Source organism: Scylla paramamosain, chromosome 8 (assembly GCF_035594125.1).
Source record: "Scylla paramamosain isolate STU-SP2022 chromosome 8, ASM3559412v1, whole genome shotgun sequence".
Classification (NCBI taxonomy): Eukaryota; Metazoa; Arthropoda; class Malacostraca; order Decapoda; family Portunidae; genus Scylla; species Scylla paramamosain.
The window spans coordinates 4,185,001-4,209,944 of NC_087158.1; the positions used below are offsets into that span (position 1 = coordinate 4,185,001).

At 38.1% G+C, this 24,944-nt stretch overlaps 1 protein-coding gene across 1 annotated transcript in view; it reads left to right on the plus strand.

The window, feature by feature from the left end:
* LOC135102725 (catalase-like) overlaps window positions 1–24,944 on the plus strand; it is a 31,207-nt gene that overhangs the window by 473 nt on the left and 5,790 nt on the right. Inside the window, exons 3-8 of the mRNA XM_064008223.1 lie at window positions 10,039–10,210; window positions 13,612–13,753; window positions 14,228–14,378; window positions 15,032–15,228; window positions 17,965–18,082; window positions 18,172–18,309. Of these exons, the coding sequence (XP_063864293.1) occupies window positions 10,039–10,210; window positions 13,612–13,753; window positions 14,228–14,378; window positions 15,032–15,228; window positions 17,965–18,082; window positions 18,172–18,309 (918 nt within the window). The remainder of the gene's footprint in view (window positions 1–10,038; window positions 10,211–13,611; window positions 13,754–14,227; window positions 14,379–15,031; window positions 15,229–17,964; window positions 18,083–18,171; window positions 18,310–24,944) is intronic.

Below are 24,944 nucleotides of genomic sequence, written 5' to 3' on the forward strand. Positions count from 1 at the left end.
TATGAATCGGGGGCAAAGGTTAGTTTATGTACGTGTTGATGCCAGTTGTGTCGGTCATCCGAAAGACAGGTGCCACTAGCTGTCACTGGTGCTGGCGAAGGGTAGGTGGGGCCAGGACAGGTTTTGATCGAGCAGCAGCAGCAGGAACAAATCAATAATATACTACTACAACTGCTTGTGTTTCCTTTAGTTATCGTTTGTAGTCTCGTGGTAATCTGCTTCTAGTAAAGAATGAAGGGCTTCCGTATGATATTTGCATTACTTTGACTTGGTAGTAACAACACCAGCAGCAGTTACGGCTGTCTCTGCGCAGATTCTCTCTCTCACCCCCCATCTCACCCCCTCTCCCTCTCACCACCCCTCGGCCGCCTCGTCGAGGAATATTAGGAAATGTCACAGCATGCTTACACTGCTGGAAATTTTAGTCCTTTACTCATTATGTTATTATGTGAGTCCCTGCCTTTGAAAACTAATAAAAGATAAACAAATAAAATGCCGTTGCTATGTGCCGTTTACTTACTGCTCCAACATATGTTTCCTGCCTCATTATCATGTTTATCACGTTCAAACTAGACAGCCTTGATGTCCATCCCCAAAGTCTGTCGCCTTGCATTCTTCACTGCAAGAAAAGTTATACAACGCATAACCCCACGGAGCTTATACTGCATTAATATTGATCTGACACTGACACATTGCTGTAAGAATTGCGAGTAATGATGATGATAATAATAATAATAATAATAATAATAATAATAATAATAATAATAATGATAAGAAGAAGAAGAAGAAAAAGAACATTACAGTACTACTACTACTAGAATAAGAAGAACATTACAGTACTACTACTACTACTACTACTACTACTACTACTATAAGGATAATAAACGAGAGTAAAGACTTGAAAGTTTTCTGAGTGATTTTGTCTTTCCCCTGTGGTCTGTTTATTTTTGCACCTCTTACCGTACAGTGCAAGTTAAAACCTTTCATTTTACGCCTTACCGCAGCACCTGTAGGCTACTCCAAATTGTGGGAGTTAAAGTATTCCTTTGAACAAAAGACATTAGTGCAGTTGATGGTTAGTCCAACTTACATAAGCTGGACTTGTATAATTCTTCAGGACTCGTGCCTCGCTCTCATATACAAAAGTAATAGGTGCATGAATTACTAAGGAGTTTAGAGATCTGCCGGCACATAACTCGTCATGTTTCGATCAGTCTTTACTACGCTTAGTCCAAAGACAAAAGGAAAAGTAGTGTAGATACGTTGGGAAGAGATGGTGTTGCTCCGGCCAAACAACAGTTCAGGAATGCAGTATCAGAGAGAACAAGGCAGCCATGCCGTCACCACAAACCCTACCAGCATTGAGACAGCCTCCATGACTCAAAAAAAGTGCACCATTATTTACGTTTGAATGTCTTTTATCTAAAATTCCCAACGCTATGACAATCTGTCATGTCTTCCTTCACCTGCCACCTCCCCATGTCAATAACGCTAACGCACTCCTGTCTTATATTGGGACTCTCTCTCTCTCTCTCTCTCTCTCTCTCTCTCTCTCTCTCTCTCTCTCTCTCTCTCTCTCAGTATTCCTGATGATTGCTTCCGTCAGAGGGTGTGTACGCTCGCACATTTCATAAACTTCAACAGGTCTGGAGAAATGTGTCCGCACTAATAACTTAGTTTGTTAATAAACTACCTACCTTTCTTCCGCGGCTTGCTTGTAAGAAGTCATCGGACACTTTCGTTCGTATTCACTGTTTACAGGGGCGTCCGCAGAATTTTCTTGTTAGGCTGCAAAATAAAGGTGATCATACTGTACTGCTTTGCAATTTATCAAATACATATCTTCTAATAGACATATATTTACACACGAGTTGCATGAATTACATATAACAAAGGCATGAAGTGGCACTTTATGAAGCGATTAAAATCATGGCAATTGTCGGTCTCATTTCCGTTTTCCCTACGTTTACTGGAAATTTCATCCAGAAGTGCAGCTGCCCCTTCCTCCCTCTGAATGAAGTGCCTTTATCTCGGAAAACGTATATAATATCCAGGCCTGTAGATATAACAACTGAGGAATGATATCGTGAAGAAATGACATACGATCCATTAATAACCAGCTTAGGAGAGACTTAGAACCAGAGCAAGTTGAAAGCAAAAAATAATAATAATTAAAAATCCATGCCACCCGTATGGGTAAATCGGTCTCAAAGTGACCGCCAATCACATGCAATCCCGAAATTGGTGTTAAAGCATCCTGTGACCATGGAGGGGGAGGGGGGAGGGGGAAGACGAATGTAAAATTGGTGAGGAAGGATGCAGACGTGCGGAACTAAATGCACGGCTGATTATTTCCAGTCTCTAATCCCAACTGAAATGAAAGCTTAGATGATAACTGGACACACGCCTACCGGACAAGGTCAAGGATGATTGTGCTTTTTTTCTGTGGTGTCTCAATAAATGGTGCGTACAAGCAAGCGATTGACTGGTTCGGGAAGAATCACCATCGTGAATATTCACTGAATACATCATGTTCATCATGTAAAATGAACGACAGCCTTCCTTTATATGCATACGTGCCCGTAGTTCAACTAATCTTAGCAGCCTCATAGAACTGTAAAAGATGTGATTTTTTTTTTTTTTTTTCAATACTATAATTTTGTACTCTTTAGTATAGTATTGAAATTTATTCACTGAATTTTCCAAGAGTAATTAACTTCTTTTCTTCCCCTCCCTCCCCCAACTCAGTAGATGCGCCATCACAAAGTGGTGCGCAGCAGACACATGATGACTGGGCACGTGACGCTGCAGCAAGGGGGAAGGAGATGGCTCGGTGATGGCCAATATTGTTACGAACCTAATTTAAGACAGATTCTAGACTACCAATTACATTTCTATTTTATTTTATTTTTATTTTTTATTTATTATTATTATTATTATTATTATTATTATTATTATTATTATTATTATTATTATTATTATTGTTGTTATCATTATTATTATTATTATTATTATTATTATTATTATTATTATTATTATTATTATTATTTTATTATTTTATTTTTTTTATTTTTTATTTATTTATTTATTTTTTAAAGAGATGTTGATCACGAATGTCCTCGCATCATCTTCACTAGCATGTAATGTAAGCCCTGGATATTTACGTTTATCTGATATACCCATTCCACTCCGCCAGGATACTTAACACACACTCACACAGTAATGGTGAACTAATGACGTCGCCCATCAGCCCTCGAGAACACACTTTTCTCAGCTTACCTGACGCCAATTAAGATGTGGAAGGGAGGAGGTGGATACGTCCACTGCGATGGAATCTTTTAGAAATAAAGTTGACATCGCCAGATATCGGACCAATCTGTTCTAAAAAAAAAAAAGAAAAAAAAAATCTGGTGGTGAGTTTTTTTTTTTTTTTTTTTTTTTTTTTTTTTTTTTTTTGCTGAGTAATAATAGGGAAAGTTTAGATGAAATCTTAGCACGGGATTCTATACATCCATGCATTACAATTTGTTTGCTGTGTATGTGCGATAATGTTAAGCAGTTACGTGAGATGTACGGTATACATATACAAAACGTGACTTAACCACAATAATACCACTTTAAGTTCTCTACATGTGTGTGTGTGTGTGTGTGTGTGTGTGTGTGTGTGTGTGTGTGTGTGTAAAAGTATGCCTCAATTAGTCTCCAAACAGCTTCACTTACAGGGTAGCGATATATTCAACCCCTGAATGCAATTAATTTTCATGTTATGGCTATATTAATAATTCCAGCGAATTTTAATAGAACACTGGCATTATGATTCTATTTGATGGCCAATAAAAACCTTAAGGGTACTTCATGGAGGTATTGGCAGCATGTACTGGTTCTCTGAACATAATATATTTATATGATGATAATATTCCTACCAAAGTGAATTACAATACGTCCTTACCTAGCCTTCAACACACACACACACACACACACACACACACACAGCATTGAACAGGCTGTTAACAAAAGCTCACGAAGCTCTGAGGTAGATGCGCAGAAGGGGGTGGATCGGAATATTATATGAATAACATAAGAGAAGACGCCTAAACATCATTTTACGTAATACATACTTCAAAATAAGCGTGTCTGTATTACCTAAACCTAATTGTTGTCCTCTCTAACAGCACCACGCATGACAGGCATTATCTATACAACTTTCCTTTGTTTTTTTTTTTTTTTTTTTTTTTTTTCAGGACACACTTCAAGTGCATTGTTTTTCATACATCATGTGCAGTTAATACATCAGTTAATCAATCAGCGTGTATTGTGATGAAGGCTAGCATGTTTTGTAAAACAATTTTGGAGCTTTTTGTTTTGAAGAAAAGTAAATGACACGCTCAGTTCCGGCACGTGTGTTGCATCTGCCACGGTAAGATTGAAATAGCTCTGCATTGCAATCTGATAATACGCACGTTACTTGGGCTTCTATTTATTTGTTACCCTACTTTAGAGACGAATTGGACTCATAGATCCGCGGATGCGGATATCATAATGTACATATTTTGCAATTGCGCATATCAAATTATGACATCCTCATGGATGCGGATGTGTTCAGAATTTTGGTATAAAATCACTATATAGTACCAATTATTGCCAGATGGCCGCTGCGATAAGTGTTCAGCACTGTCGGTTTATAATTTTCAGTCTTATATTTCTATAATTACACAATGTTAAGTTAACCTGTGCAGTGTTTAGTACGTATATAATATGTACCTCTTAGGGAAGTGTTTAGTACGTACATATACGATGTCGTTTTTTAGCTATATTACAGCCTTCAGTTTTGTTTGTATATATAAGACTTTTCACTAACAGTATTAAAGATTATTTTGACAAGTCAGGAGTGAATGTTTCATATTCATATCTATCTTTTGGGCTTGGAGTTATAGACTGGGTACTTCTGCAGGAACGGTGACATTTGAGGATATTCCATACATGGATGGATAAGGCCCCTGTACAGAGTTAGCACCTGGGGGGGATGAGAAAAGCTGGCAGAGACGACTCGGAATGCCTAACTTCATAGAAGCTGTTTTAGTTAGAGATGAGATGTGAAGTTTCCAGTTTAGATTATAAATAAAGGACAGAGTGAGGATGTTCAGTGTAGAAGGGGGCGACAGTTGAGTGTCATTGAAGAAATGGGTATAGTTGTCTGGAAGGTTGTGTCAGATTGATAGATGGAGGAATTTAGTTTTTGAGGCACTGAACAGTGTTAACTTTGTTCTCCCCAATCAGAAATTTTAGAGAGATCAGAAGTCAGGCATTCTGTGGCTTCCAACTTTGTTCTCCCCAATCAGAAATTTTAGAGAGATCAGAAGTCAGGCATTCTGTGGCTTCCCTGCATGAACTGTTTACTTCCTGAATGGTTGGACATCTACAAAAAAGATGTGGAGAAGTGCAGGGTGGTATCATAATAATAAAGAAGTTTGGTTTAGATCATTGATGGTGACAGGGCAGAACCCTGAGGAACACCACTGTTAATAGATTTAAGAGAAGAACAGTGACTGTCTACCACAGAAGTAATATAATGTTCAGTAAAGAAACTTGGGATGAGGTTACAGAGAGAAGGATAGATGCTGTAGGAAGATAGTTTGGAAATCAAAGCTTTGTGCCAGACTCTATCAAAAGCTTTTGATGTCTAAGGCAGCAGCGGTTTCACCAAAATCTCTAAAAGAGGATGACCAAAACTCAGTAAGGAAAGCCAGATCACCAGTAAAGCAGTCTTGATGGAACCCATACTGGCGATCAGATAGAAGGTTGTGAAGTGATAGATGTTTAAGAATCTTCCTGTTGAGGATAGATTAAATAACCTTAGATAGGCATGAAATTAAAGCAATAGAATGGTAGTTTGAGGGATTAGAACAGTCACCCTTTTTAGGAACAGGCTGAATGTAGGCAAACTCCCAGCAAGAAGGAAAGGGAGTTGATAGACAGAATTGAAACAGTGCAAGCATAGGGACAGTTTTGAAGGACAATAGGAGGGACCCCATCAGGTCCATAAGTCTTCCGAGGGTTTAGGCCAGCAAGGGCATGGAAAACATCATTGTGAAGGATTTTAAAGGCTAGCATGAAGTAGTCAGAGGCTGGAGGAGAGGGAGGAACAAGCCCTGAATCATCTAATGTAGTATTTTTAGCAAAAGTTTTAGCAAAGAGTTCTGCTTTAGAAATAGATGAGATGACAGTGGTGCCATTGGGTTGAAATAAAAGAGGGAAAGATAAAGAAGCAAAGTTATTTTAGATGTTTTTGCCTAGGTGCCAGAATTCATGAGTGGGGTTGGATCTTGAAAGATTTTGACACTTTCTATTAATGGAGTTTTTGGCTAGTTGGAGAACATACTTGGCATGGTTCCTGGCAGAAATATAAAGTGCATGAGATTCTAGTGATGGAAGGCTTAAGTACCCTTTGTGGGCCACCTCTCTATCACGTGTAGCATGAGAACAGGCTGTGTTAAACCAAGGTTTGGAAGGAGTGAGGAATGTATGCCTCCATGCCAGATACTATCACTTCTGTTATGTGTTCAGCACACAGAGAAGGGTCTCTGTCACAGAAACAGTAGTCATTCCAAAGAAAATCAGAATAATACCTGCTCAGGTCCCCAATTAGCAGGGATAAAATGCCAGAGGTGCCTCCACTTTGGGGGATCCTGAGGAGAGATTGGAGTGATAGGACAAGGCATAGATATGAGGTTGAGATCAGAAGAGCTCAATGGAGAAGATAGGGTAACAGCATAAGCAGAAGGATTAGAGGCTAAGAAAAAGTCAAGAATGTTGTTGTATCTCCAAGACAGTTAGGAGTATGAATAGTGAGTTGCACCAGTTGCTCTAGGTTGTGGAGGATAGCAAAGTAGAAGGCTAGTTCACCAGGATGGTCAGTGAAGGGAGAGGAAAACTAAAGCTGGTGGTGAACGTTAAACTCTCCAAGAATGGAGATCTCTACAAAAGGGAAGAGTCAGAATGTGCTTCTCTTTGGAAGTAATCTAAGAATTTCTTATAGTCAGAGGAGTTAGGTGAGAGGTATAGATAAATTTAGTATGAGAGTGACTCTGTAGTCGTAGCCAGATGGTAGAAAACTCAGAAGATTCAAGAGCGTGGGCATGAGAGTAGGTAAGTCGTTGTGCACACAAATGCAACATCCAGCTTTGGATTGAAAATGAGGATAGAGAAAGTAGGAGGAAACAGAAAAGGGGCTACTGTCAGTTGCCTCAGACACCTGTGTTTCATTGAGCAATAGAAGATGAGGTTTAATAGACAAGAGGTGATGTTCTACAGATTGAAAATTAGATCTAAGACTGCAAATGTTGCAGAAGTTAATGAAGAAAAGTTGAGGGGGTGTCAAGACACTTAGGGTTTATACCAGAAGAGCAGTCTGACCTTGGAATATTTATGGTCCTCTCCTTAGATGGGGACTCCAAGGCTGGTGTAGGAGTTGCCATATTGATTTTGAATTTTGAGTGAAGGGTGTGTGTGTGTAATATAGTTTTGTATGAAGGAACAGAGTTGTCTTTAGAGGACAGGCAGTGACTGCCCCTTTGTGTTGTGAGACACAAAGGGAAACATTTAGCTGTGTTTAATGATAAATTCACAGCACCCCCTGATTCAGTGCTTTAAGACTTCACTGGTAGTAATTATCATTTTGGCAGGTGTCTACTGCCTCTTGGAACTGCCTCCTCCTGGAAGTATTTTGGGGTTAACTCATTCCTCACCTCAACTAATGTGGATGAAAGGGAAGTTGTGGAGTAAAACCACATTTACATTTATTATTTAACCATAAGGTTATGTGATTATATGACTATATTATGGCACAAAATATTTCTCAATAAAACATTTGATGGAATGCTATCTTGACTCATAAACACAGGAAGTCCAAATGTGATGTCATGCCTTGGATGGTGGACCTTCATAGAATCTCTCGAAAGAAATTATCTGACTGGATGAATTTCCTAAGCCATTCTTTATTTGCTCTATGTATATAGGAAACCATGGGCTATGGTCCCTTCCCAACACTATGTACTGTTGTATGCCTCATAAGTCACTACTGGGGTCTTCATTGCTTGCCACCATTGTGATGTCCAGCTTTGGTGCAACATGAAAACGAAGAAATTGATCTGAAGGTGGAATAGATTTGCTATGAGGTGTCCTTGCTAGGGTTAGAATCTATGTCAGGACCAACATGGTTGTGTATTTTTTCTAACGTGTTACCATTCAGGCCACAAGAAATCACCAAAATCAGAATGATTTTTCAGAGTTCTTTGCCAAAGACTGAACATCTGAGAGAACCAAGTACAGCACCTTAGATGCTGAGACTATAATGGTTGTCAGGTGCCAAGATGATTATTTTAAATCTATATACCTCTGGTCATTACATGGGTTCTTCCCTCCATTTAGATTTTACTCTGTGGTATTTCATTATCTTTCTACCACTGTATTAACAGAGACTCCCTTTCTTGAACTGTTTTCCCTCTGGATGATCCCTACCTAGACATATGCAGATGTATTATATCATACATATTAATAGGAATCTTTACTTTATGTCACCTGTGTAAATGGCCTACTTGGGCACTTCATACAAACAGTGAGAAATTGATCTAAAAGAGAATAAACTAGCAATGATATAATCCCTTGCTGGGAATAAGCTCTAACTGGGAGAACAATGCCCAGCACCTTAAATGTCTGCTCTCAAGATCATTGTTGGGGTTTGTGTCTCCGTGTCTCATTACCATTTGTTTGATTCATTGACCTGTGTTGAAGTGCCACCCTAGAAAGCACATAGTGCATCCATTCATTTTGAAATACCATTCCAGGAGACAAATAACTCTTAGATATTAATGATGAGATACAACTAGCAAAGATTAATTTTACAGTGGTGAGGCATTATGATTTCTTGTTTCAAGATGGCATCATAAACTATGTTTGTGGCAGCTGAATGCAGTAAGGTTGCTGTTGGTAGTGATAGTGGTGTCAAAAGTTGGACTGGGATGGCAAGTAACCTCTGTGGGACACCACAGCAAATCTTACCTTCCCCTCCCACCATCCAGTGTGTCTTACTAAAGAATCACACACCATGTTGTGTGTCTCTTTAACAATGTCAGGCCTGCAGAATAAATGGCTTTCTGCACATTAAGGTTGAATAATATGAAAGTCATAACAAATCAAATAACAAAAGTTTGTTCATCCCTTTCACTGATTTCCTGGTTATATGAAAAATTTTAAAGATAACTTGCTTATGTTTTCTCTTAAATATGTATGTATTTGTAGTTCTGAATGTGATTCATAATGTGTAGATATCTAAACTTTAATACTGTACTGTGCCTACTGTCACAGCTCAGTTAAGGTGTGGGGAAACTGAGAGTTAAGACAATTTAGATATGTTCAGTTTTAAGGTTCTTTACAAGCCTCTGGCTCATCACTGCATGACTTTGAAACCAATCTTGTGTATTTTTCATGTCTTAGACATTTTTGATTGCCCATGTGATCAGTTATTATTATTATTATTATTATTATTATTATTATTATTATTATTATTATTATTACAATAGTTAATTTTTCCTTTTAGGGTTATGTTAGCTAGTGACTGTATCAGATTAGCTGACATCTGGCACATGCAGGGAGTTAGAAAGTCAGTGCCCAACTAGGAATTACATTTAAGACTGGGTTTTGTGCTTGATAAGCTTTGTTGTCTGTGAGTCTGGCCCTTTCACTTATCAATAATTAATTTCACATTATCATCATTTATTGAATTTATGAAATAACTTTGGTGTAGTATGTTTACAATTGATCCATTTTTATTTTTCTAAGAGTCAGTTGTTCAATTTCAGTTAAAGGAAATTATTTGTAAACTGTTTTACAATATTTGTCTGCATAACAAGTATATAGTGACTTTTTTTTTTATTGGTCACATCCTCATCTCAGGGTACATGTCTGTTTATATTCTGGTGATAGTAAATTTCAAGAATGCATGCTTAATTACCTTCTTTAATAATGGGTCTTGCATTGCAGAAAGAAGATGTGCTCACCACCGGCTTTGGCTGTCCACTGTCGGATAAGCTCAACTCCCTCACGGTGGGCCCACGAGGACCCATTCTGCTACAGGACATCCAGCTGTTAGATGAGATGGCCCACTTTGACCGGGAGCGCATCCCTGAGAGGGTGGTCCATGCCAAGGGAGCAGGTGTGTGCATTAACTGAGTTGTATTTATTTAGCTGTGACATCAGGAAAAGAGCTATGCTCATGCTGTCCTGTCTTCATATCTACTAGTATCCCTTGAAGTCATTAATATTCCTTGCATGGACTGTTTTCTCATACAGATTATTTTAAACTTCTGTGCTTCAATAGAGAAAGCTGTATTTTATATTTGCTTTCCTACAGGTGGTACTCTTCAGCTTTTTGTTTATGTGTGTGTATGTGTACACTTGTATTTACTCAGTTTTTACTTATATAGTATACAGGGCCAGAGCTATATGCATGGAGTCCTTTCTCTATTTATATATGATTAGTTTTATCTTTGATTAATTTATATTCCTCACCCTTGTCAGCTCTCCTTGCAGCCCACTCCTGTTTAGTATAATTCTTTGAAGGAAGCTGTGATTTTTTTTTTTTCTCATCATCATTCAAACATTTTGCAACTTTTCTTGTGTCCTCTCTTATATTCAGCCATGTATGTGTGTTTGTTTCAAGGGCAAGGGTAGGTCATTAGTATCACTCTTTCATTTCAATGTGATTGACAAGACTGTATCATTATATAGAATATACATTTTCCTTTGATCCTCATTTTCCCATGACAAATTGCAACATGTTTACAAACTTGTTGCTCTTTCCATCCCATTGCCTACAGTCTCACTGCATCTTTCACATGATAGTCTCTCTGTCTCTTCACTTTTTATGCCCAAAACTCCCATTTTCTTTGTATTTATGTTCAGACCTCTCTTTTCAATGACTTCTTTTATTTCATCCACAGCTTTTTGCTATTTCTCTGAATCTACAAAGAGAATGGTATCATTGGCATAACATATGTTTGTCACGTCTCTGTTTTTTCTCAAACTCTCCAAATATTCAAGGTTCTCTATGCATCTTTGTCCATATAAGAAGAGATATGATGAATGTACCCATGCCTTACTCTTCTCTTTGTTTACTGATTCTGATGTCTTTTCTGCATTTTTCATATGTACTGTCTAATTTTAAAGAACAGAGAAATGAGAACTTATATTAAAGATCTAAAATCAGAATGAGGTATTGTATTTAGCAGATTTTGTCAGGTGTATTCTGGCACTAGTTATGCTTCCATTATATATGAAGGATATGAAGGGAGGAATAACCAAACTATTTGAGCTTGTTTGCGATGGCTTGTGAAACTATTAAGTTAAGTGAGAATTGCAGATTGTGAAACACTACAAGATCTTTATAAGAAATGAGAATGGAGTCATGGATGGCAAATGGAACTTAACCTTTGAAAGTGCAACAATTGGAGTTTGGCAAAAAACAGCAGATGTTTGTATGATTGCAAGATTGGAACTGAAATTATCAGCAAAATTATAGAGTTATATTTTTAACATGTTATCAGAAAAGCATATAAATAAAATAGCAGGAGGAAACTCTTAAGCTGTTAATCCCTAAGGTGGAGTTTTTTTTTTTGTTTGTCTCTCTTCCCACAAGGGAGAGTTTTGACATTTTGCCAAAAATAGCTTGTTTTCGGTCATCAACTGTGCAGCCCTCCATGTCTGTACTATGTTAAATTTAATAGAAATAAACCCATAAAACCATCTTCAAAATACTGAAAACCTGAAATCTAAAGGTTGAGAGGTGTATATGGCAAAGTGAGGAAGAGGTGTAATTTTTCAGCATGAGAGTGTTCTGTCTGGGTGGCTCAGTGTAGAGAGGTGTGGATACTTTTCTAGCTATTCTTCATCCTAATCTGTCTGCTATTGTTTCCCTTGCTCAAGTTCCTAATCTCCCTTCCATTCTTCTCCTCCACTCCTTTCCTCTCTTCCCTCCTTCTATCTGATAAGGTACATGTTTTCATTTACTGACACACTGCAATGATAAACCTTGCTGTAAAGCATCTTTTTTCTAACTCAATTTGGTAAGATTGAAATATGGAAATCTGTGTTTTCAGCATCAGAAATGTTATTGACACTACAGACAACATGAATATGTTAAGCAGTGCCATTAGAGGAAGGTTGCTCTATATCAGGGTCAATGTATCCTGATATACTGTGAGGCACTAGTAGTTCATAATATCCATCATCACTGTCCTCTCCACTAACATTAATTACAAGGGTGGATGCAGTAAAGTTTAGCTCTCATCTGATAGCACTTTCATTAAGTTGCCATTTATAAGGAATCAAAGTCAGAGGTTGGCTCTCTTTGATTGACAAATCAGTTGCTGGAAAATGTAAAAACTGTACATGTAGGTATAACAGTGGCTGCTGGGACAGTGTCTCCCAGAATTCCCCATAGTCAGTTCAAGCTACACCACCAAGACTGGGACATCTGTATGTGACACCCACAGCTGATGTGGCACCAATTTGCCATCATGTGACATCTGCAGCTTTGGGGATTAAGGAACAAAAAAGTGATGAGAAAGATAATTATTACAATGCTACATCCAAGACTCAAATATGCAGCAATAGAGCAGTTACCTCATGAGAAAAATGTATTAAGAAAATTGGAATGAGTAGTACAGAGAGCAGCAACCAAAATGGTACTTAATTTGAGATAGCTTTCATATGAAGAGAGACTTCCTAGACTGCAGCTTCCAACCTTAAAGACGAGAAGGGAGAGTGGAGATTACAGCATTCATAGTGATGAAGGGAATGGATCAACTAGATAAGGAGGACCAGTATGTGTGGATAATGTCGATATGAGGGGACAAAAAAAAAAAAAAACACTGAAGAGAACAACTTATAAGAGAGACATTAAGTAGTACAGCTTCCTCCACAGAACAATACAAACCTGGAATAATCTAGATGAGAAATTGGTCCATGCAAGAAGTATTCACGACTTCAAGGACAAGTTGGATGTTAATAGATTAGGAGATGGGACAGTATCAGCACAGCTCCTTTCCTTTGTCACATCAAGTTAAACACACACACACACACACACACACACACACACACACACACACACACACACACACACACACACACACACACACACACACACACACACACCAAATAACAAAAATTATGGGATGTGTGATATCAATTATTAGAATTTATTGAATTTTTAAGGAACATAAATTAAGAGGGAATATTGATGTGCCACAAGAAATATAACAAAAGAAGATGAAGGCAAGTTCCTTACAATTAGTGTTCACTGATCTTGGTAGGAAGTAATGGCCTCAAGCTTGATCAGGTTGGATTAAAAAAGGATGGTGCATGAATTAAATACTCATCAGTCTAGGTGTTTGTGCAGTATGAATAGGAAGTTTGAGGAGAATATCAGAGAAATTCATGGATAGTGATGATGGGTATATAACAAACAGGAACATGTACAAGTAGGCCTACTGACTTCATGTTTTTTCCTCACTAATCTTGTTATGTAGTTTTTATAAGTATTAAATTTCTTCACAGGGGCATTTGGCTACTTTGAAGTCACTCATGACATCTCACAGTACACTAAAGCCAAGATTTTCAGTGAGATTGGCAAGCGCACCCCTTTGGCTGTTCGATTCTCCACTGTAGGTGGGGAGAGTGGCTCTGCAGACACTGCCAGGTGAGTCATGAAGCTCAGAAAGTATTAGTGTAGTACTGTTATGGCTCCTTGGTTGCTAATTATGTTGGAAGATCTAACATTAGCTTCAAATAACCAATTATCTTCATCTTCAGTTTTGTCTTTCAGTCTCAGATGCAGAGTTTTCTTATTAACCTTCACTTTTACTACATTAATTGTCATGACCAATAATTTTTATCAGTCAATTTGATAATAGCCTTAAATTATCTTTCTCCATTCTTTGTGTTAACTTTCAATCCCCTCCAAGTGCAGAATACTCTCCCTTAACCTTTCAGCCACTGACTTATTGTTATTGGGCAGTCATGGTTGGTAATTTTTCACCTTGTTAGTTGCTTGAGATTTTCATCTTCCTTATCATAAATGCTACATTTTAATCCCCTCAAGTGCAGATTATTCCCATACAACCATTCAGCCTTATCACAGCACTGACTCATCCCTCCTCATTCATTCCTGCAGGGATCCTCGAGGTTTTGCTGTGAAATTCTATACAGAGGAAGGTAATTGGGATCTGGTAGGCAACAACACTCCCATCTTCTTCATCAGGGATCCTGTTCTCTTCCCTTCCTTCATTCACACCCAAAAGAGGAACCCAGCTACTCATCTGAAGGTGATTGTTATTTGTGCTGTATTCTTTTGTAGACCAATTGTTATTATTATAATTATCATCATCATCATCATTATTATTATTATTATTATTATTATTATTATTATTATTATTATTATTATTATTATTATTATTATTGTTGTTGTTGTTGCTACTATTATTATATGTTGTTTTTGCAGATTTTATATGATATTGGCAGGCTTCTATGACCACTGTTCATATATTATAAATAAGTCTAATTTTGCTGCAGGTACTCTTGACTATGCACACTTCTCTCTTTTGTACCTTTATCAACAAGATCCCTCTCCAAAATTATGGTTTTAGTCTGAAAATCCCCTGTATTTTTCAAGGTTTTTACAGTATTCATTAATTTTCTTATTCCATTCTGTCCTAATCATAATATTAGAGCATCCAGTCTTTTCCTCCTCACAAATAACTTGTTTTTATGCAGACTCCTTGTAGCTTATATAAAACATTTAATTTACTTTTCAAAGATTCAAGCAGTCTCCTTGCTTTATATATATATATATTCCCATGCCACAATTAATAGTAACTTTTTTCTTCTTCCAAAAGAATGCTGTATGTGAATTGATCCCTGCACTTTGATGATGAATAATCACTTGTTATTTTACTGACATGAATATGAATTATGGCAGGATGCAGACATGTTCTGGGATTTTATCACCCTGCGTCCAGAAACAACACACCAAGTGTCCTTCCTCTTCTCTGACCGTGGTACCCCAGATGGCTACCGGCACATGAATGGCTATGGCTCTCACACCTTCAAGCTGGTAAACAAGGAAGGAAAGCCTGTATACTGCAAGTTCCACTACAAGACTGACCAGGGCATCAAGTAAGGACATTTCTGCATTGAATTTCAATGCTAGTATCTTCTTTTAAATTTTACTGATTAATTCCTTCTTTACTGAGTCTTCTTCCCTGTGCCCCACTTATCCCATTCCTTCACACTGATGTTGTGATGTTGTGACTTCACCAGAGTTCAAGTTGTCACTCACTTTTCTCACTGCTGACATCAGGATTGTTTTCAGGCAGGTATTCCTCATGACTGTTGCTTGTACTAATATCTGTCTGAGAACAGTAAAACCTCCATAAACAGAACTATATGGGATGAGGTGGCTGATGGTTTATCAGAAAGGTCGGTTTATTTGATAATATACGTTTTTGGCCAGTTTCTATGTACATAAAACATGTATGTTTATTGTTATTTACAGCATATTTGTTAGCACGTTATAAGCACATTATAAGCCCCAAGATAGATATTTACAGCATATTTTGTTATTACATGCTGTACACAACACATTAACTGTGATGTGTTCAGTTGGGTGACTTGGGTTACCCAGGACACCCAATTCTCAACTGAATGCTCTCTGTGTGGCGTGGGTCGTCCGTTTGGGTGACTTGGGTTACCCAAACTGAGGAGGTGATGTGCTCTGTGCTCTGATGACATCACAACAAAAATGGCCACCCAACCATACTTATATTGGTGTTATACTTGCTAATTTATTGCAGATGAGTACAATACTGTCTATATACATGTAATGACATGCAATAGTAAGTAAAGTATTGAGTCTTAAGTATATAAAAAAATGAAAATAAAGGAAATGGGTTGGGTAATTAATGATATTAGTAACGGATCTTCACTAAGAACCTCATTGCCGAGGACAGCAAGTGCTCCATAATACAAATCACCAAGTGGATAAGTGTCAGCCATATGTTTACTGCTACAGGGCTGGGTAAAATGTGGCTGTTTCCATGGCAACATGAATGATATGTTTATAGTATCCCAGGAGGTGCCCAAATAGTATCCCGGGAGGTGCCCAAAATCATTAAGTTGGCCCACTTGGGCGACTTGGTTTACCAGGGTTGCCCAAGTTGTGGTAATGAACAAAGCCCTGGTCATTTAAGAGTTCACTTAACATTACCCAACTACACAATTAGTGTTGATTTAAGAGCTCACTTAACTGTACACAACACACTGGTCACAGAAGAGCTAACATAACATTATGCACTGTACTACTAGTGTACTTTTGCTTGCCACTTTAGAGTTGCCATAAGGGTGTTCGGGTTATCCAATATTCGGCTTATTCGGGTTTGGTTTAGGGAGGTTATACTGTGGTTTCATTGTCAGAGCCCTCAAACTCAGTCTTCTGGCCATCATCACAGTCTGAGTCCAAAGCAGAAGACACCATGATTGAGAGAAAGGATATATAGTTGAGGCACCAGTAGTGATAATTTTCTTTATAATATATCCAGCATGATATAGATATAAAAGTGTACATATGAAATTATAAACAACATATAATCCCCATATAGAATGAAAGCAAGTATTTGGTATATACTCGTGTCTTATTACAGGGTCACACAGGGTGGCATGATGCCCCTACTTAGTTGCCATGTACCCCAACATAAGTGCTTCTTGTAGCTGCTGCACCAACTTTGAAAAGGCTCCATACATTCCTATTATAGCTATGTTGTACACATGTACAACATTGGTTCTGCAACCAAAAATTAATTCATGTTGTATGCACATACAACATTTGTGAAATCTGGTAATGAAGAGGTTAATGACACATTCATCTACAGCTACATTTCTGCTTAAACCACTAACCAAGTTAAAGCTGCCTCCTACACGGATAGTATGTGATCATGAAATCAGGTAGAAGGCTAGCTTTGCTCCAGCAGCACAGTAAGAGATGTAAGAAATCTTTTGTTTCCAAAAGTATACTATTTTATTGCAGGTGTGAGAAAGTGTAATGATATTTTAATTGAACATATGTTTTTTGTATTTTTAACCTGTGTGAGAGAATGCACTATCATTATAGCTGAGCATATGTTTCTTTTGTAAAACTGTTAAAATTTTATACTTTATTAATCTTCTTATTATTCTATTATATTAATCTTTTTATTATTCTATTAATCTACCACATACTCTATTAATTTTCTATATTAGGAGCTCCAAGCCACAAAGAATTTCATGTTGGATACAATTGTGTAACAATATGACATTAAAGTGTTCTATTCTCAATTGTATTATAAAACTACTCAAAAACCGTCACCATAATTTTTCCACCTAGAATCTAGAATTATGTGATGTGTCTTGAAAGAGTTCAAGTCATAGGTAGGAGGAAGTACAGCAGGCAGGGAGTTCCAGAGTTTAGCAGTAAAAGGGATGACAGACTGAGAATATAGGTTAACTTTTGCAATAGGAAGGTGGACAGAATAGGGATGAAAGAAGATAGAAAGCCTTGTGTAATGAGGCCATGGGAAGGGAGGGAGGCATGCAGATGGTAATCTTACAGGAGAGAGAGAGAGAGAGAGAGAGAGAGAGAGAGAGAGAGAGAGAGAGAGAGAGAGAGAGAGAGAGAGAGAGACTTAACATCTTTTGTTAAATGCCCACTCTTTAGGAATTAAACAACTCGTGCAGGGAATTCATGCCTGCCTGCCTTCTGATCTTTCTAAAATCTCTGATTGAGGATGTGTATGCAATGGTATGAATAGAAAAATTGTGAAGCCTCAAGAATAGCTGTATGGAGTCTTTAAGTCTCTTAATATTGCTCTCATCTTGCAGGTGCCTTAGTGCAGAAAGGGCAGATTTCTTGGCAGGCTCTGACCCTGACTATGCTATCCGTGACCTGTACAATGCAATTAGCGAAGGCAACTATCCCTCCTACACCATGTATATCCAGGTACGGTGATCTATGGAACATTTTGAGCATGACACATCTTTCCCAGAGATGCTTCATGATAGTTGACCATCACACATTTATTCCATCAGGTGATGACCTTTGAGCAGGCTGAGAAGTGGGAATTCAATCCATTTGATTTGACCAAGGTCTGGCCCCATGCTGATTTCCCGCTAATCCCAGTTGGCCGCATCACACTTGATCGCAATCCACAAAACTACTTTGCTGAAGTAAGCACCATGAATATTTTTTTTGTTTATATGTTACTAACATTTCCATTATTTCCATTGTTATTGATTTTTCTTTCAAGATCATACGTACTTCCCATAGGAAATATAAAAGATGCACTGCTATTCATTCACAATAATGCACAAACCAGTTTGTCACATGTTGAAGCTGAAGGTAGCATACTTTTCTTCATATGTTGATATACAAAAGACTACACAGACTACACAGGCATGAAAGAAAAAAAAATTAGAGGGGAAGATTGTAACTCAACATATCTTTTTATTCAAGATTGTGTTTATTAATTTAGAATAACCCAAGACATCTGGAAGGCAGCCTAGGATACTTCAAATGGTTATGAACTTTTAAGATACATGCATATTTATATGGCATACTGATGTAGCAATCTCACAGCCCACCTTGAAATGCATCCATGCTGTGAAATTGTATAACATGGTGAAATTGGGCTTGAAGAGGGGAACCTCTGTAGTTTTAGTTGGCATTCCTTTCCTAAGGGAAACTTACTTCCTGTCAAACAAGAGCATCCAGGGGCTGGATTGAACCCTTTGCTGCAAACACATGTTTAGGAAACTCATAAGCTGTCCATTCCCATAAGGATGTTAATGATGATGATGATGAAAGATGCAAATTTAATCGTAATTACTAGGCTGAGATAAGGCATCTACACACACAAATTAAGTATTTGCTCACATCCTAATCTAGAAACTTTTCATCAGCAACATTTCCTCTAGATATCTCAGATCTTTTCTTGGGCTTATGCAATCTGTTTTTCATCAATATTTGGAGAAAATATGAGCTTTCTCATGGTATGTTAAACTTTGGCTTGTGACAGCTGGTATGCGATTAATTGTGAGTTTAAAGTGTTCATTTTAGTGCATTTTGTGTATTTCCTGTAGGGAGCATTTCACACAAGCACTCTGACATCACAGCTATACCCCTATGCCCCTTAAACAAGAATGACAGTAATTTATAAAAGAACTGTTGTGACATCACAGCTATACCTCATTGAAAGAGTAGACTTTCCTTTTTAAGATCTTGCTTTAATTTACCTTCATGGTAATTTATCTTTATTGCTGCATGGGCACCCTAGAGAGAAATTAAGTTATACAATAATCCTTTCAATATTTAGGTGTTCAATAACTAGACTCACTAGTATTCAGACATAACTATCTCTGGATATTAAGGTGGACATGCATCTTTAAATATCTGGACATACAATTGCCAGCTGAGAGCACAACTTGAGCTTTCAGCCACACCTCTTCCTCTCCCTCTCTTTCATAGGCAAGCCAAAGTGATTAGTGTTGTGGCAAACCAGTGGTGAGCTGTAAATAGAAATACATATTTATTTTTACTGTCTTCAAATGTGTTGTATGTATTTGTGGCAATTTTTCACTGGATGGTACCTCTCACACTTACTGTTGTTGTTCCATGCACCTAAGCAACACATCTTTGCCATTCTGTCACCTGTTGCCTCTTTCCATGGAATACATGCTGGTTTTCAAGGCTGAGAATTAATTTTTATAATGTAATATCACATGAAGTGAAGAAATTTGGCATTAGTTTCCCTACTTTGAGTTATCCAACACATACACACACACACACACACACATAGTGAAAACATATAAACTTCCTTGAAAATTGCCATTACAAGTAGATGTAGGACAAAAACAGAGGGAGAAAGATAGAAGAAAAAGAAGTCTCCATAAATAAGCATTTGCGACAGAAATGTCACTGAAGAAATACATCTTAGAATCAATTGTAGTACATGTTCGTAATACAGTGAGGTTCCAATGATGTGAACAGTTAGGTTCTATTTGAATTGCTCGTATTGTGAATTTTCATATAATGAAACACACAACTAATGGCAAAAAAAAAAGGGTTTATGTTCTGTGATGTTGTCAAAGGTAAGTTTTCAAGCTAAAATGTATGATACCAAACACAACAAATGTGTCTATATTACAGAACTGTCAATAAAACAATCTGAAAGAGAAAACAGCATACAAAGAACATGATTTCATATCAATTAAACATATAAAACGTGCATAACACTCATCAGTGCATAGGTAATGCGTCAGGGAGGGTAACTCGCTCACCATTCTTGTTCCCTTTAACAATTTCTACCTTTGCAAGTGTTATTGGTACTCTAGTTTGCTTAGCCTTACTGCTAAGCGAACCGGAACCTACTGGCCACTTAGGAGGCATAGTTAGTTAGCACTTGAGAGGCAAAATAAAGCACAGTCTATACACCTCATGGTCAGTCACATATACACAACACAACAACAAAGACAGTGAATGAAAGAACACACCAGTAGTAACACTGTAACACATCCAAGCACCGACCAGTAGTAACACTAACACATCCAAGCACCGATCAGTCACATAAAACACTGTACTTGTACTGTATTGTAAATATGCTTGCAAGCAAAATGATGATAGAGTGCGAGTATAATAACGACTAGTTAAGCTGTAAGAGTGGGAGTCTGAGAGACACTGAGTTCAGTTTAAAAGGACTGGTAGGAGAATGCATGGTAGGTAGGGGACAAGAGGGGGATGTGTGGTTGTCGTCCAGGGCTCACATACTCATTTCTGTTCATCTGAATCATCATACATCACCATACAGCCCAGGTATGTTCGTGAGTGGGTGCCAGAAGGTGCACATTTTAAATTTTGTAATTTTACCTGCCTCAGACAAGCTCATATCATTGAATTTTTGCACTCATATAAAAAAAAAAAAAAAGTAGTCCCTAATTTACACATCTTGTACCATCAGTTTCTTGTATAACTTGCTCGTATAACAAGACCTCCCTGTACTGTGCAATAACATTTTCAATACTGATGTCCAGTTAATGACAATAATTGAATATGCAATATCCAGACAAATGCAACTTTCAGATGTGCTGTGGACTGATATTGGAGTGACTAATCATAGAGACTTTGTGAATTTGTTCCCTTAGAAAGGTTTCCTGTACACACTCAACCTATAAGAGGGCAATCATGTACAAGTATGTGAATTTAGATGTTAATGTTTGTAGTCATTCATGTATGTCATGTTTTTGCTTCTTAGAGATATGAAGGTTCAGATAATTTCTGGAAGTGTGCAGCATCTTGTCCTAAATTTTTACCATCACATGGACACATAGGAGGGCCACTTCTCATCCTTCTTAATCACCTCTAAACCATGATGGATAGTGCACATCCTTGGTTACTCACTCTCTTTAAAATTATTTATAAGTTATTTTGTGATGTGTAATGTGCAGTGAGATAACACAATGAAAAGTGAAGAACGAGAAAGAATGATAATAAATGAGAAGAGAGAGAGAGAGAGAGAGAGAGAGAGAGAGAGAGAGAGAGAGAGAGAGAGAGAGAGAGAGAGAGAGAGAGAGAGAGAGAGAGAGAGAGAGTATGAACGCCAGATGTACAATTAAGAGTGGCTGCTCACTGCCATTAACTTACCATAAGAATTTTCATGCCCAGAGACTCTCCTTTCCCGATTAATTTATCCTATTTCCCTTTGTTCAGTCAGTTTGAGTCTCACATAGTTTACAGCAGAAGAGTTGTCCTTAACAATGAAATAATCAATGTTCATCTGGCCCCCTTTGTTTGATCAAAAGAATTTTTTAAAAGTAAAGTGTTTTGTTCAAGTAGAGACTGCAGGGAGTGGGTGTGGGCGGGTGTCTGTATGTGTGTGTGTTTTGCACTCGCCCCCTCCCCCGTAGCAGCAACGCAGGAAAGTGGTTGGAGAGTTTTCTCATGGGCAGTCACAACCCAACAGTTGGAAAGAGCAGATGTACTGAGATGTGCTCTAATATTTGAAGGAGACTAAGGCAGGATATTAGTTAGTCGGGTTAGTTGCCTGAAGGGGATAAGTGCATTGTTACTGGCCATACGCCCTGGCCCATTTATACAGAATAGGAGTCTCCATAGTAGTCTGCCAGTAAGGTAGTTGTGCTTTATACACACTATACCCAAGGAAGTGACTCCTTGGCAGTGTATGAGTCCAGGCTGAACTTACACAGTGTGCGGTGACTGACCCTCCTGTGTGTTTGTGGGTACTCTTTCATAGTAGTTTCTTGTCTCATTTGTTAGTAATCCAGTTTTGCTTTAAATGCTACTGCAGGCTGATGTAGTTCAGCTGCAGTGGACCTAAGTAATTAACTATGTAGCGAACTTTACTCCCTCCTCAGGTCCTGACAAGGCCTACTGTCCAGGAGGCAGTAAATGTTGCTACCCAGCTTGAGGCTATAACACTGTTGGACAGTGGGAGGACTGTCACGGAGGGTGAAAGCCCAACAGGTTATTATACCTTGACCATATATGTGTTATTATATGTTAACTGTTTTTCTTAGATGTGGTTGTTGATTCTTCTGCAGCTGTAGGTGTTGTTTGGAGTATTCCCATTGTCTGTGGGTCGGTAAAACAGTCTGGCGATCTCAACTTAGTGTGACCTAGAGTTATGACCGTTGTGAATAGGGTGCAGGAGTCACAAGGGACCCTGTACACCTGTCTGTGAGCCCTGCACTGAGTCCATGTAAGAGGTGGCTCAGTGAAGTTAGTTCAGGTGCAGCAGCTTTGTGAAGGAGCAGGGATTTGTGGTTGTAACAGATGAAAGCTCTATTTGACCAAGAGTGGTGTATGGATAGTGATATCAGTTCTAAAGATACCAATCTTAAGTATGTATTTGACCAGCAAAAGAACATGAAATACTTTTATCTTCATGTCTCCACTGCTAGGCCAAAAGAGAGATATTGGGAAAGGAAACTATATGTAATGGCATGACAGAGGACAAATAACTGTTGGGGAGGAAGGGAGTGACAATACCTCTGTCTTGTGTGTGACAGCACTTTGCATTGAGGAATGTCATACCTTGTTACAGTACTGAAAAGTTTTGATGGTGTCCATGTAAGGAGTGTGAAAGGTAGGCATATAGAAATAACTTTAGTATAAGAAAGATAATAATTTTCCAATATTAGTACCTTGTAAATGGACTGCTGTATAGTCAATACAAAAAAAAAATGCAGTTGTGGGATTAGAGACTGACATCATAAAAATCACACCATATCAGTATTTCTGTACTTACCTGTCATTATTCTGTTGGCATCCCCACATCTCCAGAGACACTCTTGCAATTGTTTAGGGACAGAATTGGTGACATTTTGGACTAGAGAGGGGTCAGAGTCTCACCATGTTCTGAGAAGGGCTGCTTGTAGCTTTGGCATAGCTGACATGCCACACTGCTGAGTTATTTTTTCATGATTGCTCACAAAATCTCAAGGGAATTTAGGTGAGGGGAGTTTCCAGCCCAGTCATCAAAGAAAGCAATCTGACAGTCTCACAACCATCCCATCACATATCGCAGTGTGGTAAGGTCCTCTGTCTTGCAAGAAATTTAGCAGTAGCATCTTCAAATGTCTCTGGTAAATGATCTGTTGAGTTCCAAATAATTTTGATGGTTTAACTTGATGTTTTTCGGTGATATGGCATCACCATATGAAATTGAGACACACCATGAGAGCATAGGGTACTTTGTAGTGCCATGTGTATACTTGGAAAGGTAAGGATCACTCCTTATCCGCCAGCACACCTTGTCTGTCTGTTACCAATCAGAAAATGGTGTCTCATCCCTTCATAACATTTGCCTCTTCCCATTGATGTCCCAATTATCATATTTTCTACAAAAACTTACTGTATTCCATGTGATTATTGGTAAGCAGGGGTTTTGGCCTGGCTTTGTGGCAGTGGTTCTCCAGGTCATCATGCATGTTTCTTTGTATAGTCCTTAGAGAAACATCAAGAACACAGGGGTCCTTTCCTTTCAATTGGGGCATTAACTATGGTCTGGAAAAAAATGCCAGATTCACCAGCTGATTGAATTTTATACATAAAAGGCAGTCAGCTCTAAAAATATCTTTATGTTATTTGTGTGTTATAAAAATATTAAGAAAATTCTTAGCCACCATTACCAAGCAGAGAGCAAGAAATGTGGCAAAACAAAGTAAATACTATGCATGTTATCTTGGGTCTGGGATGTATCATCACCTTGAAACAAATACTGTTTTTTCCCCTCTATATGACCTTGTTTTATCCATTAAAGTTGTGCAGTTAACATATCCATATATAAATCCTGGTACATGTGAAAGAAATAACCATGTTTTGATGCCGGATCTTAGTGGGACACTAGTGAAAATTGTCTGTTGACATTGTGTCTCCCAGTTTTCCCTGCATTGCTATTTGTCTGTTTACATTGTGTCTCTCAATGTTTTCCCTGAGTTGTTGCATTCTTCTTTGGAAATACAACTCACCCTTTCACACCTTAGTTCTTTCCTGATATGTTCATGCAATCAACCACAGCACATATATAGACTGGGGTTTTACAACAGTACTACAAACTTATATCTCCTGTCTCAGTTTTGTTGGGTGTTTTGAAGAAGTCAGTGTGTCTGATATCGGCCAGTCCTTTCATCTCTTCATGGTTTCAGCTGTCACAATATCCTGCCAGCACAAATAATACTTGCTTGACTCTTTTGGGAATTTCCTAGATAAAACATTATCCCCTGTAGAAACAGTGGAAAATGTTTCAAACTAAGTATGTAGCAAGAGACTAGCAATAAATGTGAAAAAA